Source organism: Zonotrichia albicollis, chromosome 9 (assembly GCF_047830755.1).
Source record: "Zonotrichia albicollis isolate bZonAlb1 chromosome 9, bZonAlb1.hap1, whole genome shotgun sequence".
NCBI lineage: Eukaryota > Metazoa > Chordata > Aves > Passeriformes > Passerellidae > Zonotrichia > Zonotrichia albicollis.
In genome coordinates, this window is record NC_133827.1 from 5,082,839 (window position 1) to 5,106,297 (window position 23,459).

The 23,459-nt window shown below is 54.3% G+C and overlaps 3 protein-coding genes across 4 annotated transcripts; 2 read left to right on the top strand and 1 right to left on the bottom strand.

Moving 5' to 3' along the window:
- Window positions 1-490: 490 nt before the first annotated feature.
- LOC141730095 (serine/threonine-protein kinase PAK 3-like) lies at window positions 491-2,459 on the bottom strand. The gene is made up of 3 exons (XM_074546727.1): window positions 2,312-2,459; window positions 1,437-1,554; window positions 491-1,044 (listed from the first exon to the last, which is right to left on the bottom strand). The coding sequence occupies exons 1-3, from the start codon at window positions 2,431-2,433 to the stop codon at window positions 925-927; spliced, it is 360 nt and encodes a 119-aa protein (XP_074402828.1). The 5' UTR covers window positions 2,434-2,459; the 3' UTR covers window positions 491-924.
- A 2,471-nt stretch (window positions 2,460-4,930) lies between these two features.
- LOC141730092 (class II histocompatibility antigen, B-L beta chain-like) lies at window positions 4,931-10,301 on the top strand. Of its 2 annotated transcripts, none has more exons than XM_074546721.1 (5): window positions 4,931-5,108; window positions 5,563-5,832; window positions 6,452-6,739; window positions 7,111-8,620; window positions 9,071-10,301. In XM_074546721.1, exons 1-4 carry the CDS (start codon window positions 5,030-5,032, stop codon window positions 7,242-7,244), a joined length of 771 nt encoding a protein of 256 aa, XP_074402822.1. In that variant the 5' UTR covers window positions 4,931-5,029; the 3' UTR covers window positions 7,245-8,620; window positions 9,071-10,301. The 2 variants fall into 2 exon arrangements, with proteins under 2 accessions (XP_074402822.1, XP_074402823.1); XM_074546722.1 differs by having other exon boundaries at window positions 4,932-5,108; window positions 7,392-7,587; window positions 9,071-9,998.
- A 2,280-nt stretch (window positions 10,302-12,581) lies between these two features.
- Window positions 12,582-22,597, top strand: LOC141730094 (uncharacterized). Its single transcript, XM_074546725.1, has 3 exons — window positions 12,582-12,699; window positions 20,765-20,830; window positions 20,983-22,597. Exons 2-3 carry the CDS (start codon window positions 20,809-20,811, stop codon window positions 21,987-21,989), a joined length of 1,029 nt encoding a protein of 342 aa, XP_074402826.1. The 5' UTR covers window positions 12,582-12,699; window positions 20,765-20,808; the 3' UTR covers window positions 21,990-22,597.
- Window positions 22,598-23,459: the final 862 nt, after the last annotated feature.

Sequence of the window (23,459 nt, forward strand, 5' to 3'; positions counted from 1 at the left end):
ATCAAGTGCATCTCTGCAGTGCCACTGACGCTCAAGTAAATGCATTCCTGATGCCCCATCCCAGAAACTGCCAGGCAAGGACCAGGAGGTTTGTGATGCTGAAAGCTCAGGCTTGGTGACACAGAGAAAGTAGCTTGGACTAGGAAAGAAACATGTTAGACTATGAGGATGTTAAACAATCATCTTCAGGTTTTGGACGAGTTTCCCAGTGAGAAGGATCAGGGGGGAGATCAACTTGCAAAATGTCTTTTAGAAGCTCCTGCAGAAATCTTGTTGGGTTTGGGGCTGGGATTTGGGGTTGGTTTGGGGTTTTCTTGCAAGGTAACATTAGACCTTATGCACTTGCTTCATATTTCCAGGTCATCCTCACAGCCAGAAGAGCTGCAACAACATAAAGCCTAAAGCAAATTGTTGCTGGAGACTGAGGAATATTCTCCTGTGTGGAGGCACAAGTCCTCTGGGAATTCCCTTCCCATGTGCAGAAACCTCCAGCTGCTGTTCCCAGTGCAGCGTCCCCCTGTGCTCACAGGCCTCTGCAGCCCCTGCAGAATTTGCCTCTTCCCATGGCCGCCGTTTCCCTGAAGTAAGGAGGTTCTCCTTCCACCATCCCGATGGTCACAGTGCCAAAGGCCCAGATGTCCACCTTGGGGCCATAAGGAGATCTGGTCACAACTTCTGGGGCCATCCAGTGAGCAGTGCCCACCATGGAGCTGCGCTGGTCCTGCTCAGGGCTGAGCTGAGCGCAGAGGCCAAAGTCAGCTGAGGACAGAAACAAACCCTGTCAAAGGCAGCTGGAATGAGGAAACCAAGCACCAAGATTCCCCACGCTCAGTCTGAGAGTGCAGTAGTGAAGTCAGCTGGAAAAGCCCTCAGGGCTGTAGCCAAGGAAAGATGGAACTGGACCCTTCAAGAAACCCTCAGCTTTCATGCTGTGGCTTTTACTGATTCCCTGACAGAGCCATCCATGCCCAGGAGGATGTTGGAGCTCTTCAGATCCCTGTGGATGACCCGCTCTGAATGGAGGAAATCCAGGCCCTGCAGACACTGAGAGAGAACAAGAAACACCAGGGCAAAAACCAATGGCCGGAATATATCACACAAGAAAGGACAGTTCAGAATTGTGCCAGCAGCGGCTTTGCTGTGACAGGCCAGGAGTGCAGTGCACACAAGCTCCAGGCAAACGGTTCAAGGCAAAGCTGAGAACAGCAAATCAAATCCAAAACAGACAGAGAGTACCACAACAGCAGGAGAGAGAACAAGAACAGAGCAGAAGTGCAGTGATGCTGGCAGGCCGTTCACTGCAGAGGCTCTTTCTTCTCCACCTCACACAAACAACACAGAAACAAAGCCCTGAGCATGGAGCCACTCCTGTTCTCCCGCCCTCTTTGGAAGGACCATCGTGTCCCAGGCATGGAGTGACAAGCAGGATCCCTCACCTCCCGACTGACAGCTGCCATCTCTCCTTCAGCCATGCGTGTCTGTCTGACAACGTCGTGCAAAGTTCTTCCATCCATGTATTCCATCACCAGCCAGAGATCTCCATCAACAAGGAAGCTGGAAGAGGAAAGCAATGGCATGGAGATGAGCATGCAGAGCTCAATTCCCCCATGGAAAAGCCTGGAGTGGAGTTTTGATTCCAGGTCACTTGTCAGTGAGGACAGAATCAGATGGAGAGTCATTCCTGCCAGGCTGCACAGCCCTTGGAATCTGCACAGTCTAAAGGAGAAGGAGACACCTGTGAGAAAGAAGAGGCCTTAGATGGCAAGCAGGTGAAAAGTGCAGTTTAGCAACAGCCCAGATCAATGTGGAACCACAACCCTTGGCCCCAGCTGGTTCAGCTCCTGAACTCATCAGTTCCACCATTCCCTGCAGAACAGGGCAACACAACTGCCAGGGTTATCCAGGGGAGGAGGCTGTGCAGCACTTGGGACAAAAGCAGCCAGAAAACCTTTCAGAAAGTCCCTTCAGAAACAGGCAAGGCCAGTGAAAACTGGGCAAATGAGGCATTTCTGGACACAAGAACCTGATCTTCCTGGCAACTGTAGCAATGGAAAAGGGCTAGGAAGAAGAAGCCAAGGGAAATAATTTCTGCTGTGGTTTATCAGCACTTGTTAGAAGACACAGCAAATGGGGAGGAACTTGAAGGAAAAACCAAAGCAAAGCAACAAAAGCACTTGGAGGGAGTGAACTGCCAGGCTGTTGTTTTGGGAAGATGTGGCTGGATCAGGCATTTTCCAAACAGGCTACAGACTCTGGGTGCCAGGAAAGGTAACGCAGGGCCCGGGCACGGGATAAGAGCTGAAGCACTCACCTGTCCAAAGAGTTGACAATGTTGGGGTTCTTCTTGTCCTTCAGGAGCAGGATCTCATTCACAGCTCGTTCCCTGTTCTGCCCTCTGAGACTCATTTTCTTGATGGCCACCTGAAGGGACATTGCAGCCCTTTAACTGCAGGAGTCTGTGGCAGGAGGCCACAGCAAACACGGAGTGAGTCGGAGCCGGGCTGGGCCCAACTACCTTGGGATGGGACAGCAGAGCTCAGCAAGGGCCATTCCCACAGCCCATTGCTCTGCCAGCTGGGGGCTGCTTACAGGACACATGCCAGAGACATTTGGCCTTGCAAGCTCTGCAGAAATGGTCCCTCAGCTGTCAGCCTCAAAGGTCTAACAACATTCTCTGCACCTACAGTCTTCTCTAATGGCCTCAACACTATTATTATTATTATTATTATTATTATTATTATTATTATTATTATTATTATTATTATTATTATTAATAATAATAATAATACTGTAACACATTTTGCAAGCAGGAGGTAATTCTGGTTCTGTGAAAACAGAGTAAAACAGCCAGGAACCCTTTAGCAATTCTATGGGATTTGGTCATGATTTCAGATCCAACTGCTCTGTTTGGGATTGCACAACAAAGCAGACACACACACTCATTGCTCAGGTGATCCCTGTCACAGGCTGTCACTGACACCAGACCCAAACACAACTGCAGGATTTAGGAGAGAGCTTTGCTCTGGACATCCATCTTCTCATTCCTCTCCCTCTCCCTCTGTGAACAGCTGAAGTTGGACTAATACCCCAAACTGAGCCCAAGCAGGATCTCTCCCTAAATAGGCCTTGATGTTCCCTCTGAAGATGAAAGGCAGGATGGAAAAATAGCTAAATAATGTTCCTGTCTGAAGATCCTGTTCTGGGATGAAGATTAATGGGGCCTCAGTCTCCAGCAGCTGATGCATTCACACTTTCAGATATGAAGACCAAGCCAGGGTGTCCTGCTCTGACAGACACCGCTGCCCTCCTTGCATTCCTTGGGCACTTGAGAAAGACCAAGTCTGTCCCAGCTGTGCTCTGCAGGCTGACACTGCTCTGCCTGCAGAGGAGCAGCCTGGACAGGAAAGCTCTGCTGGCCCCCAGAGCTGCAGCCACAGCTCCCAGCAGAGGGGAAAGCCCTGCAGAGCTGCCGGCAGTGCTGGGCGTGTTGGCACTGACCTCTCCTCCAGGGGCCCTGTCGAGTCCTTTAGAAACGGCTCCAAAAGCCCTGGAGACAAAAGAGCAGAGAAGAAAGAAGCAGTGCTTTAGGCCCTGGCAGTGAAAGCCAGCCCAGACAGGAGATCTTTGCTGCCTGCAGCGTTCACAAACACCTGGGTGCATCGACCCTTCCAACAGCAGCACAGCAGCCACCAGCCCTCTGCCATGCAAGGTGTGCAAGAGAAAACTGAGACCCAACACGAAGGAATTGGGCTGGAGCAAATCCCAATAGTCCACACTGAATTGCTTTAGGTCAAAACCTGAGGTGAGAAATGGGTGTCTAAAGACCTGGAAAAGAATGCATTTCATCCTTTTCCATTTTCTGCCTCAGACCTGCAGGTTCCACAAGGGCCCTGCCATCAGGCAGGTGATGCATTTTCCCCCAGAGTGCATCAGCTCTGTGTCTGTTACTGAATGTATGGGGTCTGCTACCTGTGCTAGAGTAGAGCACTTATTAGTTCATCTCTGGTTTCTTTTTCTAAACCATTAGGTTGATAATCCTGACCAGTGGATATTTTTTGAAGGAAAATATTTGAAAGAAATCTTCTTGAGAACTGTTTTCTGACAGTCACCAGATGGTGAGTTGCTCTTTTAGGCAATCCAGTTCCAGGGACAGAAGATCTTCCAGGTCCTGCTCCTTGCTGCAGGCAGGACACTGCCAGGCTCAGGGGCCTTTGACGGCACCTTTAGACCACAGTTATCAATTCTGATCAGGACTGAGAGACAGCAGGATGGTAGCCCAGAGTCTGAAGCTGCGAGTGTCCCGAGTGTGGGAAGAGCTTCGTGCGCTGCTCCAGCTCCATCCCCCATGGGAGGATCCGCGCTGGATGATCCCCAGTGATCCCCGTTGGGCAGAGCCCTGGTGACCCCTGTTCTGGGTGATCCGTGTTGGGCAGGAGGGTGTTGGGAGATTTCTTTCCCTTCTCCTTGTGCTGCTGTGATTTGGTTAGTAATAAATTCCCTCCGTGTGCCCAGGCCGGGTCTGTTGTGTCCGTGCTGGATTTGCTGAGGGACCTCTCCCGGTCCTTGTCCCCACGCAGGAATCCTCGGTTCCATTTTCAGTCCCTGTGCGGCTGCGGGGGGCAGGGACAGAGCGGCTCTGGGGGTGCCTGGCATCGGGCCAGCATCACCGCTCGCCACGAGCTGCCCTGAGATGCCGCGCACCTGGGCACGCATTGCTGGGCTCACCTGAACTCCCACCTGCCCAGCGCCCCAAGGTTCTCCCTCGCCAAAAAACCCCCAGCTCGGGGCTGCAGCGTCCCGGAAAGGCCTCAGCCAATGGGAGCGCAGGCAGGCGGCAATGCTGCCAATGAGAGCTCGGGGCGTTGGATTGCCTCATCGGTTGCCGGGCAGAGCCCGTGGCCGATCGCTGCCCAGAAGCGGCGGCAGCCAATGAGAGCGCGCGGCGCTGCCGAGCCCGCCCTGCTCCGGACTGGCGCTCCCAGCGCAGCGCGGCTGCTTTGGGGCTGCTGCTCCCTGCCCGGCCCCGGCCATGGGGCGAGGGGCGGCAGCTGGGGCCCTGCTGGTGGCACTGGTGGTGCTGGGAGCCCCCCCGGCTGCGGAGCTCTCGGGTGAGCGGGGGGCGGGAGGGGCTGGGACAGGGGGGGAGAAGGGGGAAAAGGGGGCGAAGGGGGAGTCCGGAATGGAGGGGGAGGAGAAGGGGACCCCCAAAGGGAGAGCGGGAGGGGCTGACGGGTGGGGGGAGGGGAGGGAGGGGTAGGAGAGGGTGGGGAAAGGGGGGAAAAGGCGAGGGGGGAGCCCAAAACTGAACTCAGGGGGCTGGAGATTGAGGGATTTGTGGGAAAATGGGACCCCAAAAGTGATTTGGGAGCGGCCGAAGGTGGGCGGGGAGCGGATGTGAAAGAGGAAATGGGGAAAGGGCGGCAAAGAGGAAGCGGTAGCGCGGGCAGGAGGGTCCCATGGCGGCCGTGGGGCACAGGGGGTGCGGAGTGGCGATCCAGGGTGGCCCTCGGAGCGCTGGGGGCGTGCTGGGGACAGCCCCGGATCTGTGTTCTGCACTCACAGGGGTGTTCCAGGAGATGAGAACGAGAGAGTGTCACTTCATTAATGGTACGGAGAAGGTGAGGTTTGTGAGGAGGTACATCTACAACCGGAAGCAGTACATGATGTTCGACAGCGACGTGGGGGTGTTCGTGGGGGACACCCCCTATGGGGAGACACAGGCTCGGTGCTGCAACGGAATCCCGGAAATACTGGAGGATAATCGGGCTGCGGTGGACACGTTCTGCCGGGCCGGCTACGAGCTTGCTGCCCCGTTCCTCACGGGGCACCGAGGTGAGCGCGGGGCAGAGCGTGTCCCCTCGGGCCCTGCCCTGCCAATGACCCTGGAGCGCCTCAAAACGTCTCTGAGAATCAGCCCAGAGCCCTCAGCCCTCCTTCGGAACAACCCCGGGGCCTCCTGTCCCACTCAGTGTCCCCCGTGGCTCTCCCAGTCCGTCCCAGTCCATCCCTGCGCCTGCCCGGCGTGTCCATCCCGGTTGTCCGTGTAGCCGGCTCCTTTCAGCCAATGAAAGGGCGTCTCACTGATGACTCATCGGTTGCCATGCAGAGTCCCTGGCGCTGAAACCCCGAAGGCCCCGCTCTGGACTCGGCCTCCCAGTGCCGCGCACTTCATTCCCAGTTAATTCCAGGGCCACCAAAATCCCTCCGAGTGCCATCCTAGTCGCTCTCAGTACTTCCAAAGTCCCTCCCTCCTCTTCTCGGCCTATTCCCAATCCATTCCAAATTAATTCCCAGTTCATTCTCCGTTCAAGCCCGGACGTCCTACATCCGTCCCAGTGTGCCCCACCATGTCCCGTCTCTCTCAGTGCCACCCCAATCGCTCCCAGTCCCTCCCTTGCCCATTCCCAGTCCCTCTCCAGCCAAACTCAGCCCTCTCCTCGCTCTCTCCCAGTGCCCCCCAACGTGTCCATCTCGCTGGTGTTCCCCTCAAGCTCCCAGCCCGGCCCCGGCCGCCTGCTCTGCTCCGTGATGGATTTCTACCCTGCTGCCATCCAGGTGAGGTGGTTCCAGGGCCAGCAGGAGATCTCGGAGCACGTGGTGGCCACCGACGTGGTCCCCAACGGGGACTGGACCTACCAGCTGCTGGTGCTGCTGGAACCCCCCCCCCCCCGGCGCGGGCGCAGCTACAGCTGCCAGGTGGAGCACGTCAGCCTGGAGCAGCCCCTGAGGCGGCACTGGGGTACGGGGGAGCCCCTGGGGGCGCTGGCAGAGCCACTGGGCTGTGCTGGGAGCCACTGGGAGGGAGCTGGAGAGAGCCGGGCTGGGACTGGGAGAGGGGCTGGGGGCTGGGCAAGGGCTGGGAAGGGGTTTGGGGGATGCTGGGGAGGGTGGGATGGGGTTGTGGGGGGCGCTGGATGTGACTGGGAGGGAGTTTGGGGGTACTGGGTGTGACTGGGAGGGAGTTTGGGGGCGCTGGGTGCAAAGGGCAGGGGGTTTGGAGGATGCTGGATGCGAGTGGGAGGGACTGGAATGAGCCTGGACGGGGCGCTCGGAGCACCTTGGTGTGTCGGTGAGAGGTTTTGGGGGTGCTGACCCCTGCGGAACCCCCAGAGATGCCGCCGGACGCTGCCCGCATCAAGATATTGATGGGGATTGGGGGCTTCGTCTTGGGTTTCGTCTTCCTGGCGCTGGGGCTCGGCTTCTCCCTGCGCAAGAAGGTCAGGGCTTCCTCAATGGTTTCTTGAAGGGTCCAGTTCCATCTTTCCTTGGCTACAGCCCTGAGGGCTTTTCCAGCTGACTTCACTACTGCACTCTCAGACTGAAAGTGGGGAATCTTGGTGCTTGGTTTCCACATTCCAGCTGCTTTTGACAGGGTTTGTTTCTGTCCTCAGCTGATTTACCCTCTGCGCTCAGCTCAGCCCTGAGCAGGACCAGCACAGCTCCATGGTGGGCACTGCTCGCTGGATGGCCCCAGAAGTTGTGACCAGATCTCCTTAAGGCCCCAAGGTGGACATCTGGGCCTTTGGCACTGTGACCATCGGGATGGTGGAAGGAGAACCTCCTTACTTCAGGGAAACGGCGGCCATGGTAAGAGGCAAATTCTGCAGTGGCTGCAGAGGCCTGTGAGCACAGGGGGACGCTGCACTGGGAGCAGCAGCTGGAGGTTTCTGCACGTGGGAAGGGAATTCCCAGAGGACTCCAGCCCCAACACAGAAGAATATTCCTCAGTCTCCAGCAACAATTTGCTTTGGGATTTATGTTGTTGCAGCTCATCTGGCTGTGACGATGACCTGGAAATATGAAGCAAGTGCATCAGGTCTAATGTTATCTTGCAAGAAAACCCCACACCAACCCTACATCCTGCCCCCAAACCCAACAAGATTTCTGCAGGAGCTTCTAAAAGACATTTTGCAAGTTGATCTCCCCCCTGATCCTTCTCAGTGGGAAACTCGTCCAAAACCTGAAGATGATTGTTTAACATCCCCATAGTCTAACATATTTCTTTCCTAGTCCAAGCTACTCTCTCCATGTCACCAAGCCTGAGTTTTCAGCATCACAAACCTCCTGGTCCTTGCCTGGCAGTTTCTGGGATGGGGCATCAGGAATGCATTTACTTGAGTATCAGTGGCACTGCAGAGATGCACTTGATGTAAGAATCCTCCAGACAACACTGACTCTGGAAAATGGCCTGTAAAGCTGGTGTCCACATTTGGAGAAGCAAAATGTGTTATTTCTGATGGAGGTTCCTACTAACAGAGTCAGCCAATGCCACTGGCTCTCAAGGCGAGATCATTTGGATGTTGCAGTGGCTGTGGCAGCCCCAGGGTTTGGGTTGTTTGGCTGGCATAGCAAAATGAGCTGTGAGCAGCATCTGTGGCAGGGAGGAAAGTGCCCCTGGAGCTGGGGCTGAGGCCCGGGGTGGATGTGAGCCCGTGTGGGTGTGAAGGGAGCTGGCAGAGCGCTGAGTTTGCTTTCCCTGCAGGCTCGCGCTCGGATCCGGCAGAACGGGAGCCCGCAGCTGCAGCAGCCCCGGCGCCTGTCGGCTCTGCTGCGGGACTGCCTCGAGTGCAGCCTGGAGGCGGACGAGGAGCGGCGCTGGGCTGCCCAGGAGCTGCTGCAGGTGAGGGCCAGGGGCTGCAGGGGAAGCAGCAGCGCCAGGGAGGGGTTTTCTTGTGGGGCCCCCTCCGACAGTCTCCAGTCTGGCTGCGTTCCACACGCAGAGCAAGCAGAATCCTCGCCTGCTGTGGCTGGGCAGGCTCCTTGGGAGCTCATCTGGGCCTGGTGCCCCACAGCGAGCAGGGACATCTTCAAGCAGCTCAGGGGGCCCAGAGCCCTGCCTGACCTGAGCTTGGATGTTTCCAGGGAGGAGGCACCTCCCACATCTCTGGGCACCTTCTGTCAGTGTTTCCCCACTCTGCTGGTTAAAAAATTCTTCCTTAGATCCAATCTGAGCCGGCTTCCCTCTCCTGAGTTTCAAACCATGTCCCTTTGTCCTGTTGCAACAGACCCTGTGAGGAACTTGACTCTGGAAAGTAACTGTTTATGTCTTTCCTTTTTATCCTTTGGGCAGCACTCATTTTTATCATCAGCCAAGCCTCTCTCCAGCCTGACCCCTGTGATCACTGCAGCAAAGCAACTGAGGGAGCAGTGGAAGAGATGAAGCCCTTGAGGACAGCTTTCAGTTATAGTAGTCAGGACAACTAGTTAGTTATGGTAGTTAGCACTGGTAGTTTATGGTAGTTAGGACAGCCTGTTTGTTATGGCAGTTGTTTGAATAAAAACTCTCTTAACCCTCAACTGCCTTGCCGTGTGCCTTCCTTGTCCCGCTGTGCCTCAGCTGCCCGGAGCAATGTGAGGGGAGAGCGGGCCCAGCCTGGCCCAGAGCTGAGCCCCAGCAGAGCCCTGGCAGAGCCCAGAGCAGCCTCGGCACCTCAGAGTCAGCCTGGAAGGAGGCGCTTGGAGCCTTCTCGGCTGCACCCGGCTCTTGGTTACAAACTGGGTGTGCTGGAAAATGCCACCGGCTCTGCATGAGAGCAGAAGGGGCCCGGGGAAGGCCCAAGTGCTCCATGCAAGGGAAAAACCTGCCCTAGGTTTATTATAAATAACTGGGTAGTGTTGGCTTTTGCTATTATGTATTGACTTCTGCAAAATATTCTTAATCACAACGATTTTGATAGAGTACAGTTTGTAATCACTTTTAACTGCTTTTGCTGTAGTATAATTTGTCAGCTTTTTGTGGCCAATGCCCTGGCCCCTGTGTAGCTCATATCCTCAGAACATCATTTGTGGATGATATTTTAGTCTGTGGACAGAATGAAAAACATACATTATAGTTTTGGCTTTTGCAAAATATTACAGTGGATGCCAGATGTTGTCCATTATAATGTTAACTTTTGCAGAAGTAGCTGTACTTGTGCAATAATAATGCTTTTATTTTTGTAAATAACTGACAATAACACTTCAGAAATATTTGTGAAATAGCTAATGTTCATTTCAAGTACTCGTGGAAATAGCTAAAACCCTCTGCATGCTCAGATAACATTTAAGGAAGGGATGTGATGAGGAGCCCGCCCACTGACCCTTCCACTGTCAATAACTGTCACCTGCTGAAACCACAGAACAGGGGCCCTTGTGAGGCAGTGACACACAACCCTCAAAACAGCAATCCACGATTCCTGCACGTGCTCTAAAATGGCGAGTTGGGGGTCAAACCAACCTAAAGAATTCCTGGAACATGTAAACAAGTTCAAAGAAATGTTTGAATATGTATAATCATTATGAGTATGTATTTGAACAACACAATGATAAAACTGGACAAGAAGAGTTGCTGTGATTAACCGGTGTGCCTCTGGCCATCGCTGAGCACCCAGCGCTGTTACTGGTCTGTCCCTTATTATTCCTTATTAAACGTTCTAAAATTCTAAAGAGTGATGCTCCTTTCTCACAAAACCCAAGGTGCTCACCCCTTGTTCTTCCCCCAAAGCCAGGATTTATCAATCCTAAACTTTGTCTGGACGGAGGAGAAGGAGGCTGCGAGGAAAAGGAAGATGCACTGGTGTGGAGGCCCATGGGAGTCTCAATCTCTCACCCATTGGGGTCTGGTCCCCAATAGGAAGAACAGATTTCAAGGTTATGGTGAGAAGCTTGCTTCTCCCATAGATCTTTGCAGGCACATGCTGATTTATGGAAAGTTATGTTACCCCATTGGCCTGTTGGCCTAATTACCCTAGTTCACCCCCTATTACCCATCCCTGGTTAGTCCCTAGAATGTTCTCCCTCTCTGTCCCTCCATTGGCCCTAATTTACTGCATTCCTCTGCCCCTGTTTCCCTATTAGCTGACCTGACCCTTAACCCCTCCTTTGCCCCATTTTCCACCATGTCCATCGGATCCTGACCCTCAGCTCCACCCTCACTACCCCATATAAAAACCCCCTGTGCCCTCAGCTTGCACCCTGTGTTTGTCCCTGGGCCCTGTTCAGCTCTGTGCCCTGTTCCTGTACCAATAAACCCAGTTTGCTGCAGATCATACCCAGACCCATCCTGCCGACTTTGTCAGCTTTATAAAGCAGCCATAAGCTTTGGGCTCCGGAGTGCCGGACGCTCCAAGGGCCTCGGCAGCACCAGGACGCTCCAGGCTGGGACAGCCAGGCAGGGCAGGAGGAATCACTGCCCCTTTCCCCTCTCTGCTGCTCCATCTCCCAGCCCAACACCGCTGCAGGACAGCCTCACTGCCAACGCCATCCTGCCAGGGATGGACTGGGGGGATCTCCTTCCCCTTCCCTCTGCCATGGAGGCAAATCCCATCTTCTCCTTGTCTGCCCTCCTTCCTCTCCTCATTCTGTCCTTCATCCATCCACGTTCCTTTCCCATTTCCTTCCTCCTTTGTACCTTCTTGTTCCTTCCTCTCCTCCTGCCTTTTCCTTCTGCCTTCTCCCTGTCTCTTCCTCTCCTTGTCCTTCCTCCCCCAGGCACTGAGCTGCGGACAGAGACCAGGGAGAACAAACCCCTGCCACAGAACCTCGTGGAAGAGGCCATTTGGAACGGCTCCATGGCACAGGAATCCAACGGGGAGGAAAAGCCCCAGAGATCCCACACGAGGAGGGGCTGCAAACCCAACCCGGGGAGATAAAACACTCCCTGTGCTGGGAAGGGTTTGGGGAATGTGAGAAGAGCTTCAGGCAGAGCTCAGCCTATTCCTGGTGCCTCCAAACACGCCAGTGCCAGATGCAGAGATCCATGGGGCTGCAGAGATCCCCCTGCAGCCCCCGGAGCAGCCACGCTGAGCACGGCGATGCCTGAGAGAAGGCTGTGACCCCATGGCCAGAGGGCCCCGCTGGAGCAGCCTGTCCTGGCAGGACTGACCGCGGGGCACAGTGACCCACGCTGCAGCACTTGGAGGGGACTGTGCCCCGTGGGATGGACTCAGCTTGGAGAAGTTCCTGGAGAAGTCTCCGGTGGGAGAGAGCCCAGGGTGCAGCAGGGGAACGACTCCTGTCCCTGAGCAGAGGGAGAAGCCCCGGGGCATGAACTGAGCCCGGCCCCATTCCCTGTCTGCGGCACTGCCGGGGTAGGAGGTGAGGCTGGAAGGAGGGAGGCGTGGGGGAAAGCTGGATGTAAGGCTCTTCACTTACTTGCCATTATCCTGCTCTGAGTTTTGGGAGTTTTTGCCAGAAATCTCTCCCTTCCCCCACTCATCCACAGGGCTTTGGGGCGGTTTTCTCTTTTTGGGGAAAATCAAAGCAATGCACTGATGCTCCTAATTAAGGGTAGGAGAAGTGAGGCTACAGGGCTTCCCGCTGAGCCGGAGCCACCGGAGCCGCAGTGCCAGAAAAGCCGTAGCGGGAACTGCGGAGAAGTTTGTGTTTTCAGCTCAATCCCCTCGGGCCCAGGCCCGTTCCAGGGCTGTTCCTCAGCTCCGGCTCTGCCCTCACGCAGCCCAGGGGGCCCAGAGAGCGCGGGGCGGGGCTGTGTCGTGCGCAGAGCCCGCCCCTGGCTGTGATTGGGCGATGGTGCCGTCAGTCGTGGTTGTGGCGCGCTGATTGGTGGGAGCGGAGCAGGGTAGGGTCTCGGCCGTGGCTGAGGGCGGCCGTGGCTGGGCAGTGGCGCCGTTCTCGGAGCGTGTGTGCGGGCCCGTGGGTGGCGGCAGCGGCCGGAGCGCGCTGAGGCGGCGGCGGAGCTCGGAGGCGGCCGCAGCGCAGGTGGGAGCCGCGCTGGGTTGTGCGGGGACTCGGGGCTGGCTGCGGGCCTCGGGGGCGTCAGGGGGCTCGGGCGGGTTCGTTGTGCCGTGTCCGGCCCGTGTTGCCGCTGGCGTGAGGGCGCTGCGGGAGCGGCTGCCCGCGGTCTCCTTGCGGCCGCTGCCTCGGCAGGAGCCGCTGCCGGAGCAGCGCTGGCTCGGCCCGGTTGCTGTGGCTGGGACAGAGGGGGCTGCCCCGTGCCCGGGGCTGTGCAGGAAATTCCCGTGGCCGGAGGTTTCTGTGCCCAGAGGAGACAGAGGAGTCCTGTAAAAGTGACTTTATTGCTGAGCAGAGAGAGAGGCCGTGGGGCATTTGCCGTGCGCTCTCTGCCATTGTTGTAGTTCGCAGCCTCCTTTTTGTTCTCATTTTCCCGGCCTCATCTCCCTCTCCCTTTGCCCACTGGCTGAGGTGCTTGGAAGGTTCAGACCTCCCGATCTGCCAAGTGCATGTCCTCGTTAATGTGCACCCCCACGTTTGTAAAACAGCCGATATTCATGGCTCTGTAAAATCCTTGTTCTTCTGGAAGTTCAGGAATTTAGCGGGACTTTCTGTGAGCAGCAATCCATGTTAATTAGTAACATTTATGGAAGCTGGTGGTTTCGCCCATTACTTCCTTATCTACGAGTCCCTGGCCCCTCGCTCACCTGCTGTATGAGCTGCACTCTCAAGGTGTGGAGCATGGTGAAAAGCTGCGAGTTGCTGTAGCACATCAGAGGAGAAACAGCATTCGTTTAACCCATGGTCTGCCGGGGAGCCACAAAACCGTGTCCCATTCCCATTCTTTCCGCATTTGAATCCGTACATGAGCTGCTTTCCTATTTCCTTTGTTATCTGTTTCACCACTTTTCCTTTGTCATCTATTTGCCAACAGCAGTTTGTGTCATGTAATTTTCCACAAACTCCTCCTTTTTCTGCTAACAGATGATCTGATCCCATCCCATGGTTAAGTGTACTGTTCCTCATTTCAGTGGATTGGTCGGCAGGAAGGTCAGGAGCTGGAGCTGTCTGGTTGGTTATTAATTCGAGGACAGCTTGTAATCTAATAATGCCATTGAAATGAGAAATGGGTTCTGTGGCTCCTGATATGAATTGGTTCGGGTTCCCAGGGCCTGGTCCATGGTGTTGTAGGATTTGTTCTGGTAGCCTTTCAGGTTTTCCCCATTTTTGGCCGCTCTCTCCAGCCAGGGCTGCATCAATTGACTGCTTTTGTCTAACTAAATCATCAAATCCTCGGATTCCCAACTGATTTCCTTGAATTTTTGGTAGCAAAAAATCCCCAATGCTCTAATATACCCTATATAACACAGACAGTGCCAGCACATGTTGGAGTGGGCAGAGGGATGATTCCCCCCAATTATTTATAGTGAAGTTTTCCCAACATTCTCCATGTGCTGTTTCCCTTTGCAGCTTCACCCGTTTGTGTTGCAGGGTCAGATATCCTCCCCCTGGGCTCTGCCTTGAGCTGTGCAAATTCCATCAGTGCCAGCAGGCAGAGCTTGGGGTGAGGGGCAGAGGGAATCAGCCCAATTCCTGCCCCGGGCAAGAGACCCAGGTGCATTGTCCACACTTTGCCCAGCAGTGTTCATTTGCATTTCTAAAGCTCCTCTGTAGGCTGCCTGGAATGGAGCTTCTCTTCCAGGGCAGCCATCTGGTGAGTCACATGTGCCCCACCAGAATCTGCTTTTTCAAAATAAATTATTAACTGTTTACCAGTAAAAGTATAATGGTTAAAGTTCTTCAATTTTGCAAAATGCGACATAAAGGTGAACGTGGAAAAACCCAGACCCAAACTTGATTCTCACACTTCTGTCCCAAACCTTCCTAAAAATGTAAAGTGGGAATATTACGCAAAATTTTTCTCAAATCGTTATTTTGTCGCTGAAAGAATCTCTTTAGTGTTAGAGAGTCAAGGCATTCCTTGGTTCTGGCCTGCATGTGCAACAGAAGTAAATTCTTTCACAAATAGCTCAGCTGTGCGGAGAAAATCATTCCATGCCATGTGAGTTTTACTCGTTTTATCCTAGACTTTATGTAGTGTGAACCAATCTAAATCCACTGCCTTAATGTTCATTGCTTCCAAGCTGTGTAAGTTTTTAGTATTTGGTTTCCTGTTGGACCCAGATTCCTTCCCCTTTGATGTGAATTCGGTCTCCACACTCCTGGATTTCCTTCTCAGCCTTTTCCAGCCCAGGTGTCTCCAGCTCTGCCTGGGGCAGTGTCTGGGGTAGCTGTTGGTTGCTGTTTGCTGCTGGGCAAGTTGATGTTTTGTTGCTGGTCGTTATCTCTGTGGGTGTCTTTTGGGCTGTTCCCAGTCTGTTCAGGTGTTAAACTCATCTCCATTGAGTGGTGTAACACCCCTTAAAAAAAACCTTTAAAATTCCTTTCCCCAAGGCTAAGATAAACCAAGCCTGAGCAGAGAAATAAGGTTTAAAAGAACGGAAATTGGTACATTTTGCAGCAGTGCAATGGCAGGCAGCCCAGAGTGTGGGTGTGAGTGAGCCCCAGAGTGGAATTGTGCCCTGGTGTTCCCCAGCAGCTGTGGCAGTGCAGGCCCAGGCAGCGCTGAAGCTGCAGCAGTGGCAGCAAGGCTTGGCCCCAGTGGCTGGAGATGGCAGAGGAGGGTGGCCAGGATTGCAGAGGATTCCAGGCGAGGATCTGTGGGCAGGCGCAGGGGCTTGGCCTGCTGTGGAGCCCTGGCTGCTGCTGCGTTGCCTTCAGGGCAGGCTCAGGGGCGGCCTCCCATCCTCCTGCTGCGGGCGGGAAGTGCAAATCTCCGGGGCTTCAGAGCCCTTGAGGCCAGGCTGAGGGGTCCCCCTGTGTTGAGCTGTGCTGGCGGCTGTTTGTGGCCTCAGGGACACTTGGCATGGGCCCCTTGGCCACCAGTGGTGCTGCTTTGCACTCCTTGGGCAGGAGCCGATGTCCTGGCTGGGTGTTGGCAGCAGCAAAGTGCCAGGGCAGGCTGTGTGCCAGCCCAGCTTCCTGTGGGAGAATATCCCTTGATATCTGCTCCAGTGGTTGCTGAAGCAGTGAGAATTGCTTTTGCCCCCCTGTTAGGTGCCATGGTGTCAGCAGAAGATATTGAAGCCTTCCTGCTCAGGGCATTTCAGTGCCAGGCTCTCACAAGCACCCACAGCTGCGTGGGTTGAGCTGAGCATGGGGCGGTGACCTGCACTGTGTCTGATTCCCCTTCCTTAATAACAGCCTGTCTTGTAGCTCTTGTCCCTTCTGCTGCCCCTGCAGAGCCATCCACGAACACATTTTCTCCCTCAGGCCAAGGGATGTCCCATCATCGATCTGTCCCAGCCTGGGTCTGGAGCTCTGTCCCTTGAGTGCAGTCCTGGGTTCCTTGCCAGCCCCTCTCCAGGCTGTTCAAACAGGAGGCTGGGTTAAACCCTTGCCCTGTCCTCAGTTCTGAGTCCTCCTGTGCCATTGAACAAGTTTCATATTGTTATAACTGAGCCCTGCTCATCCAAGTAGAGGCTTTTGGTTGTCAGATCTTTAACTTGATGCCAGACTTGAACTGTAGGAGATCCTATATAGAGTTGAATATATTTGCACAAGAATTCCTTTGGCAAGACCCTGTTTAACATCCACCTATAATTCAAATTCTTTTTCCCTGTCTGGAAGGCCCAGGCCAGCCGCCTCAGTTAATCTTGATTTTAACACTTGAAAATTCTTTGTTTCCTTCTCTTGTCCATCCATCCAGTTTGTTGACTGGCAGGATAGGAGTGTTCTAGGGAGCCAACCTTGGCTCCAAAAGCCCTGCCTTTAACGGGGGCTCAATACCGGGCTGTGAGCCCTTCCTTCCCTCTCTTGGAACAGGGTATTGTTTTTGGAAACCACCTGTCCTGGTTGCTTTAAAGGAATTTGTAGAGGCTCCATATCTAATTTTCCCTATTTCCCTGGGACTGCCCCGCTTTGGGGTTCACTTCAGCATAGGCCTTGTCAATCTTTTCACTCAGAGGTAGTAAACAACTAGCCTCTGTATCCCCTTTTACAGTATTAAAATCCAGCTCACAAATTCCTTCCTAGTTAATTACAACCACAGGAGGAAGAAAAAGCAATTCATTTAATTCAAACCGATCCACCACAGCATCTAATAGTGGTTGAACAAATCATACCTGCTCATCTTTCCCACTCATTCCCTTAAAAATTAAAATATTCCTTTACTAATTTCCCCCTTAGGTCTAAGATTCAGAGTGCATTGAGAGGCCCCTGTGTCCATCAGGAAATGCCTCCTCTCAATGCTACCCACCCTGAATGTTCTCAAGGGCTGCAGTGTGGAGGGTCCCTGGTGTGATGGGAGCTGTGACAGCCCTGCCAATCCGTGTCCATCAAGGGGTGGACTTGCTGGTGCTGAGGGTGCTGCTGTCTGTGCTTGCAGTGTCCTTGTGCCCTGCAGCTGGAGCCCTGGTTCCTTGCCAGGGGCTGTTTGGGTGGGCTCTCCCCTGCCGAGGAGGGCAATGCCTCTGCCAGGTGCTTGTGGCCGAGCCCGTGCCCTGGGTGCTGGGGCCCCCTTGGGCCCTGGGCTTGATCCCTCAGGGGCTGTAGGAACTGTGCCCTGGCCTTTGCCTTCAGCTTGGCCTTTTGCTGCTCCCTTCTTGCATTCACCGGCTGTGCCTTTGTGCCCAAGTGCTGCAGGGCCTTCTTGTGCCCCTCCTGCAGCCCCCTCAGTGCCTGTGGGTGCTTGTCTTGCTTTACAAGAGAGGTGTCTGCTCGGGAAGGCAGAAAAAGCCTCTCTTGGAATGGAGAATGCAAATCCCCTCCCTCTTCATTTTTATACTAGTGAATCCAAAGGGGTCTCAGGCAAAGATATGGGAATAGGAATACCAGTTCTTTACTAGTGTGTATAATAAAGCAAACAAACACCAACAGCTGTGGCACTGACAGCAAACAGAGCCCGGAGCCAGTCCCGGCCTTTGGGCTGCGGCGCTTTCCCCTTGGGTGCAGTTCCGGGCACGGTCGGCAGGGGCGCTGGTGGCTCCCGCGGGGCGGGGCAGCGCATCCCTCCCATGGGAACCTCTGTGAACGGAAATAGAGCAATCCCTTCATCTAACTCTTTCACTTTTTTACCTTCTATGGCCTTTCTCCTGTGTTTTGAGAAATAATTTGGAGAGGGCTGCCTTTTAACTGAGCTCCTAGTGTTTGGATAAGGTGCTTCCTGTAGAGAGAGAGAGAGTTTCCCTGAACAGCCGGAGCTGTGGTTACCAAGGGGACGTAACTCAGAGCAGGACGTGGTCAGGGGAGGATATCCCGCCGAGGCTGGGTGGGAGTTTGGGCAGGGTCTGCTGCCGGAATCGGCAGAGGGGGATCTTCCCGTGGAGTCCGAGGCGGAGCGTGGGCAGCACCCCCATGGCTGATGGCGGCTGATCCGGCAGGTCCCGGCAGAGCAAAGGCAGGTGGGAGAGCCCGGCAGCAGCGGCGGTGCCCAGCGCAGGTGGCACGGGCAGGGCAGCCGGGGATGGGATGGCTGGGACCCCCCTGGGTGCGGTGGGCGCGGTGACCTCGGAGCAGGCGGCAGGACAGAGCAGCCCCCATCTTGCCCAGCATGGGCGGCAGAGCGGCCGCGGGCCAGGCAGTGGGAGCAGGGCACACAAATTGAGCGACAGCGCCGGGGCAGGTGGAGCTGCCCTGGGCAGTGAGGCCGCAGCTGGGATGGAAAGCGGGGCAGGCGGAGCTGAGGCGGGCAGCGAGCCGGGACCGGGACAGGCGCCTCGGCCGCGAACGGAGGGTGCAAGAGCTGCAGAGGATCTCACTCTTTCTGATTTTTCCTCTTATTCCCTTCCCTTTCATTTCCCTTTTTATTTTCTTGTTTTTTCTCGGTTCTTTGTGATACTTCAAAGATTTTTATTCTTCTAAAATCCTCTGTCTAATATATGGCATATTCTCTTCTATATTAAATGGGATTTTTTACAAATAAATCCAGAGCCTAACAAATCTAAACTTATGCTTGGATACTTCGAAATGGTCGATGAGCTACCTCATGACCTCTAATACTGTTTTCCTCTTCACCTTTTTATTTATCGTATTGTAAATTAAGCATCTTTCAGTTACTTCCTATGCAACTCCGAAAATCCCAGTGCACCCATAGTTCCTTAAAAAATGATCGCGCAAAGCTTGAGTACCCCAGTGGTTTTTTTGATGCATGTCTTCTATTATTTTCTTAGAAGCACATTTTATTAAGAAATTGTCTTCTATCAAGAAGTTTCCATTTCCCGGATTTATCTTGTTCCCTTCCTGTTTTTTTTAATTCTTTTTTCTCCTCTGCCATAAACTTTGGAATTTCCATTTTTTCATCGTTTGGTATTTAATGTTAACTCTTTCAGCTCCATTTTCTGCTGCATCCTTAGCTTTGTGATGTTCCCCCAGTTTTCCCAGTTTGCCTCTCCTATGGCCCGGGCCGGGTTCCCCCGCCCGCAGCGGCTGGGAGCAGCCGAGAGCCCCGCGCTGCCCATCCCGACCTGTCCCGGCTCCATCCCCGCTCCTGCCGCGGCTGCGAGGGCTGCGGGAACGGGGCAGCGAGGGTGTGGCTGCTGCTGGGGGAGGAGGAGGAGGGAGGGAAGGGCAGGGATGGAGGGGGAGGAGGAGATGGGGTTAGGGAGGAGGAGCAGGGGGAGGGATGGAAGAGGAGGAGTGGAAGGAAGAGGAAGAGGAGGGACAAAGGCAGATGGAGGCTGAGCTGAGGGAACCAGGCCGTCGATCCCTGCCTGAATTGGCAGCCCCCACCTATGGGATCATCGCCCCCCCATCGCACTCGTGAGCGGGGAGGGGGAGCTGGGCCCCGATATCCCAGGGAGTCCCTGCATTTTTGGGGATGTTTGGAGAATGAAGGAGTCCAAGGTTGAGCGGAAAAGGCCCCTTGGGGGGACATCGGGGGGTGGCGGTGGCGGCTGCCGGCAGAGGCAGCCTGGAGGAGCAGAGCCCTGTGTCCCCCAGGAGCCCAAAGTGGGGAGCCCAGAGAGGGGGGAGCGCCGCCATTGGCGGGAGCCTCAAGAGCCTGCAGAGGGGCAGGGGAGACTCCTTGGAGCCGCTGCAGCCCCGAGCAGAGAACGAGGGGAGAAGGGAGCCCGGGAGCCCAAAGAGCCCCAGCATCCCGAAATGGGGAGAGCGAAGCGGGGGGAGCTTCTGGCATTGCTGGGACTGCCAGCAGCCTGGGCAGGGCGGGCGCCGAGGAGAAGGGGGACCCCCAATCCAAGCGTGACCCCCAGCAGTTGGGACAGGGGGGAACCTCTGAACACCAGAGAGGAGGGACGAGGGACGGGGAACTCCTGGGAGGCTTTTTCAGGGCTGAATCTTGGTCTTTGGGAGGTTTTTCTGGAGCTCAGGTGGCCAGGGATTCTAGAGATGGACTCGGGCACAGGGACCTTCAAACTCAATGTGTGTTGGGGAAGATGAAACTGGAAAGCCTTATAAATATGATTGTCTGGCAAAAGACTTTGAGAATATAGAAAGTGTAAGGAAGATTGAAATGAAAGCAAGCTTTGAGATACATCAGTTAGTGAACAACCGGAAAACAATGGTATGGCCCGACTGAAGGTAATCCCCTTTTCATGAAAAAATTCGCTCTTCTTGCAGACAGATCCAAGGGTCGGAGCAGACCCTACTGGCTCAGCAGAAGGGATCCAAAGAGGAGTTTTTAGGGTTTAAAATGTAACACAGTATGGTGATGTAATGACTTTTACAGGCTGTATGTAAATGCTGTAGGATTTGTATCGTGTACTAGTCTGCTAAGTGAGAAATAGAATATTCAACACAGAAGAAAATTTATTGTATTGTATTGGGACCCTTACCCTCTTACGCTCTTCTCCTCTTACTCTCTTACCCTCTCATCCTCTCTACCCCTCTCTTCTCTCGGGCCTGCTCCGAGCTGTGCCTGGCAGCTCCCAGCAGGGCCCTGCACCCAGGCCCTTTGCAATAAACCGCAAGTTCCACGCCCTGGCTGCAGAGCTCTCTCGTCTCCGTCCAGCCTGACTGTCCTACCTCCCGACACTCCTACAAACGCTCTCATCCCTTGTTTTCCCCAAACCAGTATTGCCCATTGCCAACCCCAGGGAGGCTGCGAGGAAGAGGAAGATGCCCCGGGACACTGAGGCAGGTGGGGAGGAAGTCAGTGCCCCTTTCCCCTCTGTGCTGCTCCATCTCCCAGCCCAGCACGGCCCTGGCTGCAGCTCAGCCCTGGGGGATCTCCTTGCCCTTGCCTGTGGCATGGAGGCAAATCCCATCCTGTCCTTGTCCTTCTTCCCCCAGAGCAGGAGCTGAGCATGGAGAGCAGGGAGGACAAATGCCCACGGCAGAACCTGGTGGAAGCGGCCGTTTTGAGCGGCTCCACGGCGCAGGAAGCCAACGGGGAGGAAAAGCCCCGGAGATGCCGCACGAGGAGGGGCTGCAAACGCAGCCGGCGGGGATCTGAGGGGGAAAGAGCCAGCCTGGGCCGGGAAGGCGGCCGGAGACGGAGCCAGAGCTCGGAGCTGGTGCTCCATGAGCAGCTCCATGATGGGGAGAAGCCCCACACGTGCGAGGAGTGTGGGAAGAGCTTCAGGTGGAACTCCAACCTGATTGTGCACCAGAGGATCCACACTGGGGAACGGCCCTACGAGTGTGGGGAGTGTAGGAAGAGCTTCAGCCAGAGCTCCCAGCTGATCAGGCACCAGAGGATCCACACTGGGGAGAAGCCCTATGAATGTGGAGAGTGTGGGAAGAGCTTCAGCCGGAGCTCCATCCTGAACGAGCACCAGAGGACCCACACTGGGGAGAGGCCGTACAGGTGTTCCAAGTGTGGGATGTGCTTCTGCCAGAGCTCCAGCCTGATGGTGCACCAGAGGACACACAGAGAGGAGAGGTCCTATGAGTGTTCCAAGTGTGGGAAGGGGTTTAAGACCAGCTCCAATCTCCTCCAGCACTATCGGATTCACAGAGAGGAGAGGCCCTTCCAATGCCCCGACTGCGGGAAGGGATTCAAGTACAACTCCCACCTCATCAGACACCAGCGCATCCACACAGGGGAGAGGCCGTACGAGTGTGATAAATGCAGGAAGAGGTTTCCGACCAGCTCCCATCTCCTCCTGCACTATCGGATTCACACAGAGGAGAGGCCCTTCCGCTGCCCCGACTGCGGGAAGGGATTCAAGCACAACTCCACCCTCGTCACCCACCGGCGCATCCACACAGGGGAGAGGCCCTACGAGTGTCCCCAGTGTGGGAAGAGCTTCTCCAGGAGCTCTCACTTGACCCGACACCAATGGAGGCAGCACTGAGGGAAGCCCTGCGAGTGCCCCGAGTGCGGGCAGAGCTTCGTGCGCTGCTCCAGCTCCATCCCCCACTGGAGGAGGCACTTTGGGCACAGCCCTGGTCACTCATATTCCCTGTGATCCATGTTGGGAACACACCTGGCTGCTTCGCCTTTTGGTTTGGCCTTAATTTTCCTCTGCTTCACCTTCATCCTTTAAAAACACCCCAAACTCGTTTAAATGAAGGAAATTCATCGAATATATCTGAAGTTCCATAATTTCTCATTTGTTTTAGAGGGAATTTAGGATTTGGGGATGCGTTCTGTGTGGAGTGCTGCTGTTGCTAAGAGTCAGGAATTTGATCTCACCCTCCTTATGATGCTAAGAACTCCTCCCCTGACCCAAACCCCAACTCCACCCTTTGGATACCCTGTAAAAATTCCATGGCCCTGCCTTTCACCTGCCTTTCAGAGTTAAGAAATGGATTCCCAAAGGATCAGCCCTATTCCCACTGTATTCCAAGAGGATGAACTTGTTTCACTGGATTCCCGGAGGATTCTGACTCTTTCACTGTTTTTTTTTTTTTTTGTTGTACTACTGCATTTGTATTTTTAATTCTTCTTAATAAAGAACTGTTATTTCTATTCTCATATCTTCGCCTGAGAGCTCATTAATTTCAAAAGTATTGAATATTTTTATAGTATATTATTATTATTATTTTTATTACTACTACTACTAATAATTATAATAGTAGTAGTAAAAGCAAGGGAGTTTACATTTTCTATTTCAGTGGAGGCTCCTGAAATGGGGAGATACCCCCAAGGATGGGCCGTGTAATATAGTTCCTAAAATATGTAAATTAGTTTATGGATATGCATGAGGGTCTATGGATATACAAGAGGCTGATGTAATGAAAACCATACTAATTAGGGGTGTCCCCGAAAATAACTAGGGGAGTCTTGGTGGCCATAACAACTTTTGCTCAATTGTCCTTGTCTCCCATGACATCAGCCTGTTGCATATTTATCGACTTTTTGCATATCCATAAAGTACTTTACATATTCCAGGAACAAAATTGCCTTCATCCTGTTTGGGGGGGTCCCACCTCCCTCCCACCTCAATTTGGGATGTCACATCCACCTCCCAGCTCAGTTTTGGGATCCCATCCCCCTCCCACCTCAATTTGGGGGTCCCATCTCCCTCCCAGCTCAATTTTGGTCTCCCACCCCCCTCTTTTCCCCACTCTCCCCTTTCCAATCGTTCCCCCAATCCCCTCCCCATTGTTTGGTTTTAGGGGCTTCAGGCCCCTCCTTCTCCGATTTGGGGTCCCGACCCCGTTTTGGATTAATTTGGGGTCCCCAGCCCATCCCCAGGGTCACCTTCCCCCCCTTCACCAAGTTCCGCTCCTCGTAACTGATGAGTCATCAGCGAGACGCGCTCTGATTGGCTGGAAATTACCCCGCGCTGTCTGTGATTGTTTACCGCAGTGAGAGGCCT

What these genes read in the sequence shown, in the direction of transcription:
- LOC141730095 (XM_074546727.1), bottom strand. Translation starts at nt 2,433, where the DNA reads ATGTCCCTTCAGGTGGCCATCAAGAAAATGAGTCTCAGAGGGCAGAAC. An exon ending in ATTGTCAACTCTTTGGACAG is followed by an intron (nt 1,555 to 2,311) that starts GTGAGTGCTTCA and finishes TTCCTCTTCCAG; the next exon opens with CTTCCTTGTTGATGGAGATC. An exon ending in TGGCAGCTGTCAGTCGGGAG is followed by an intron (nt 1,045 to 1,436) that starts GTGAGGGATCCT and finishes GTTCTCTCTCAG; the next exon opens with TGTCTGCAGGGCCTGGATTT.
- LOC141730092 (XM_074546721.1), top strand. Translation starts at nt 5,030, where the DNA reads ATGGGGCGAGGGGCGGCAGCTGGGGCCCTGCTGGTGGCACTGGTGGTG. An exon ending in CCCGGCTGCGGAGCTCTCGG is followed by an intron (nt 5,109 to 5,562) that starts GTGAGCGGGGGG and finishes CTGCACTCACAG; the next exon opens with GGGTGTTCCAGGAGATGAGA. An exon ending in GCCCCTGAGGCGGCACTGGG is followed by an intron (nt 6,740 to 7,110) that starts GTACGGGGGAGC and finishes CGGAACCCCCAG; the next exon opens with AGATGCCGCCGGACGCTGCC.
- LOC141730094 (XM_074546725.1), top strand. Translation starts at nt 20,809, where the DNA reads ATGCCCCGGGACACTGAGGCAG. An exon ending in GCCCCGGGACACTGAGGCAG is followed by an intron (nt 20,831 to 20,982) that starts GTGGGGAGGAAG and finishes TTCTTCCCCCAG; the next exon opens with AGCAGGAGCTGAGCATGGAG.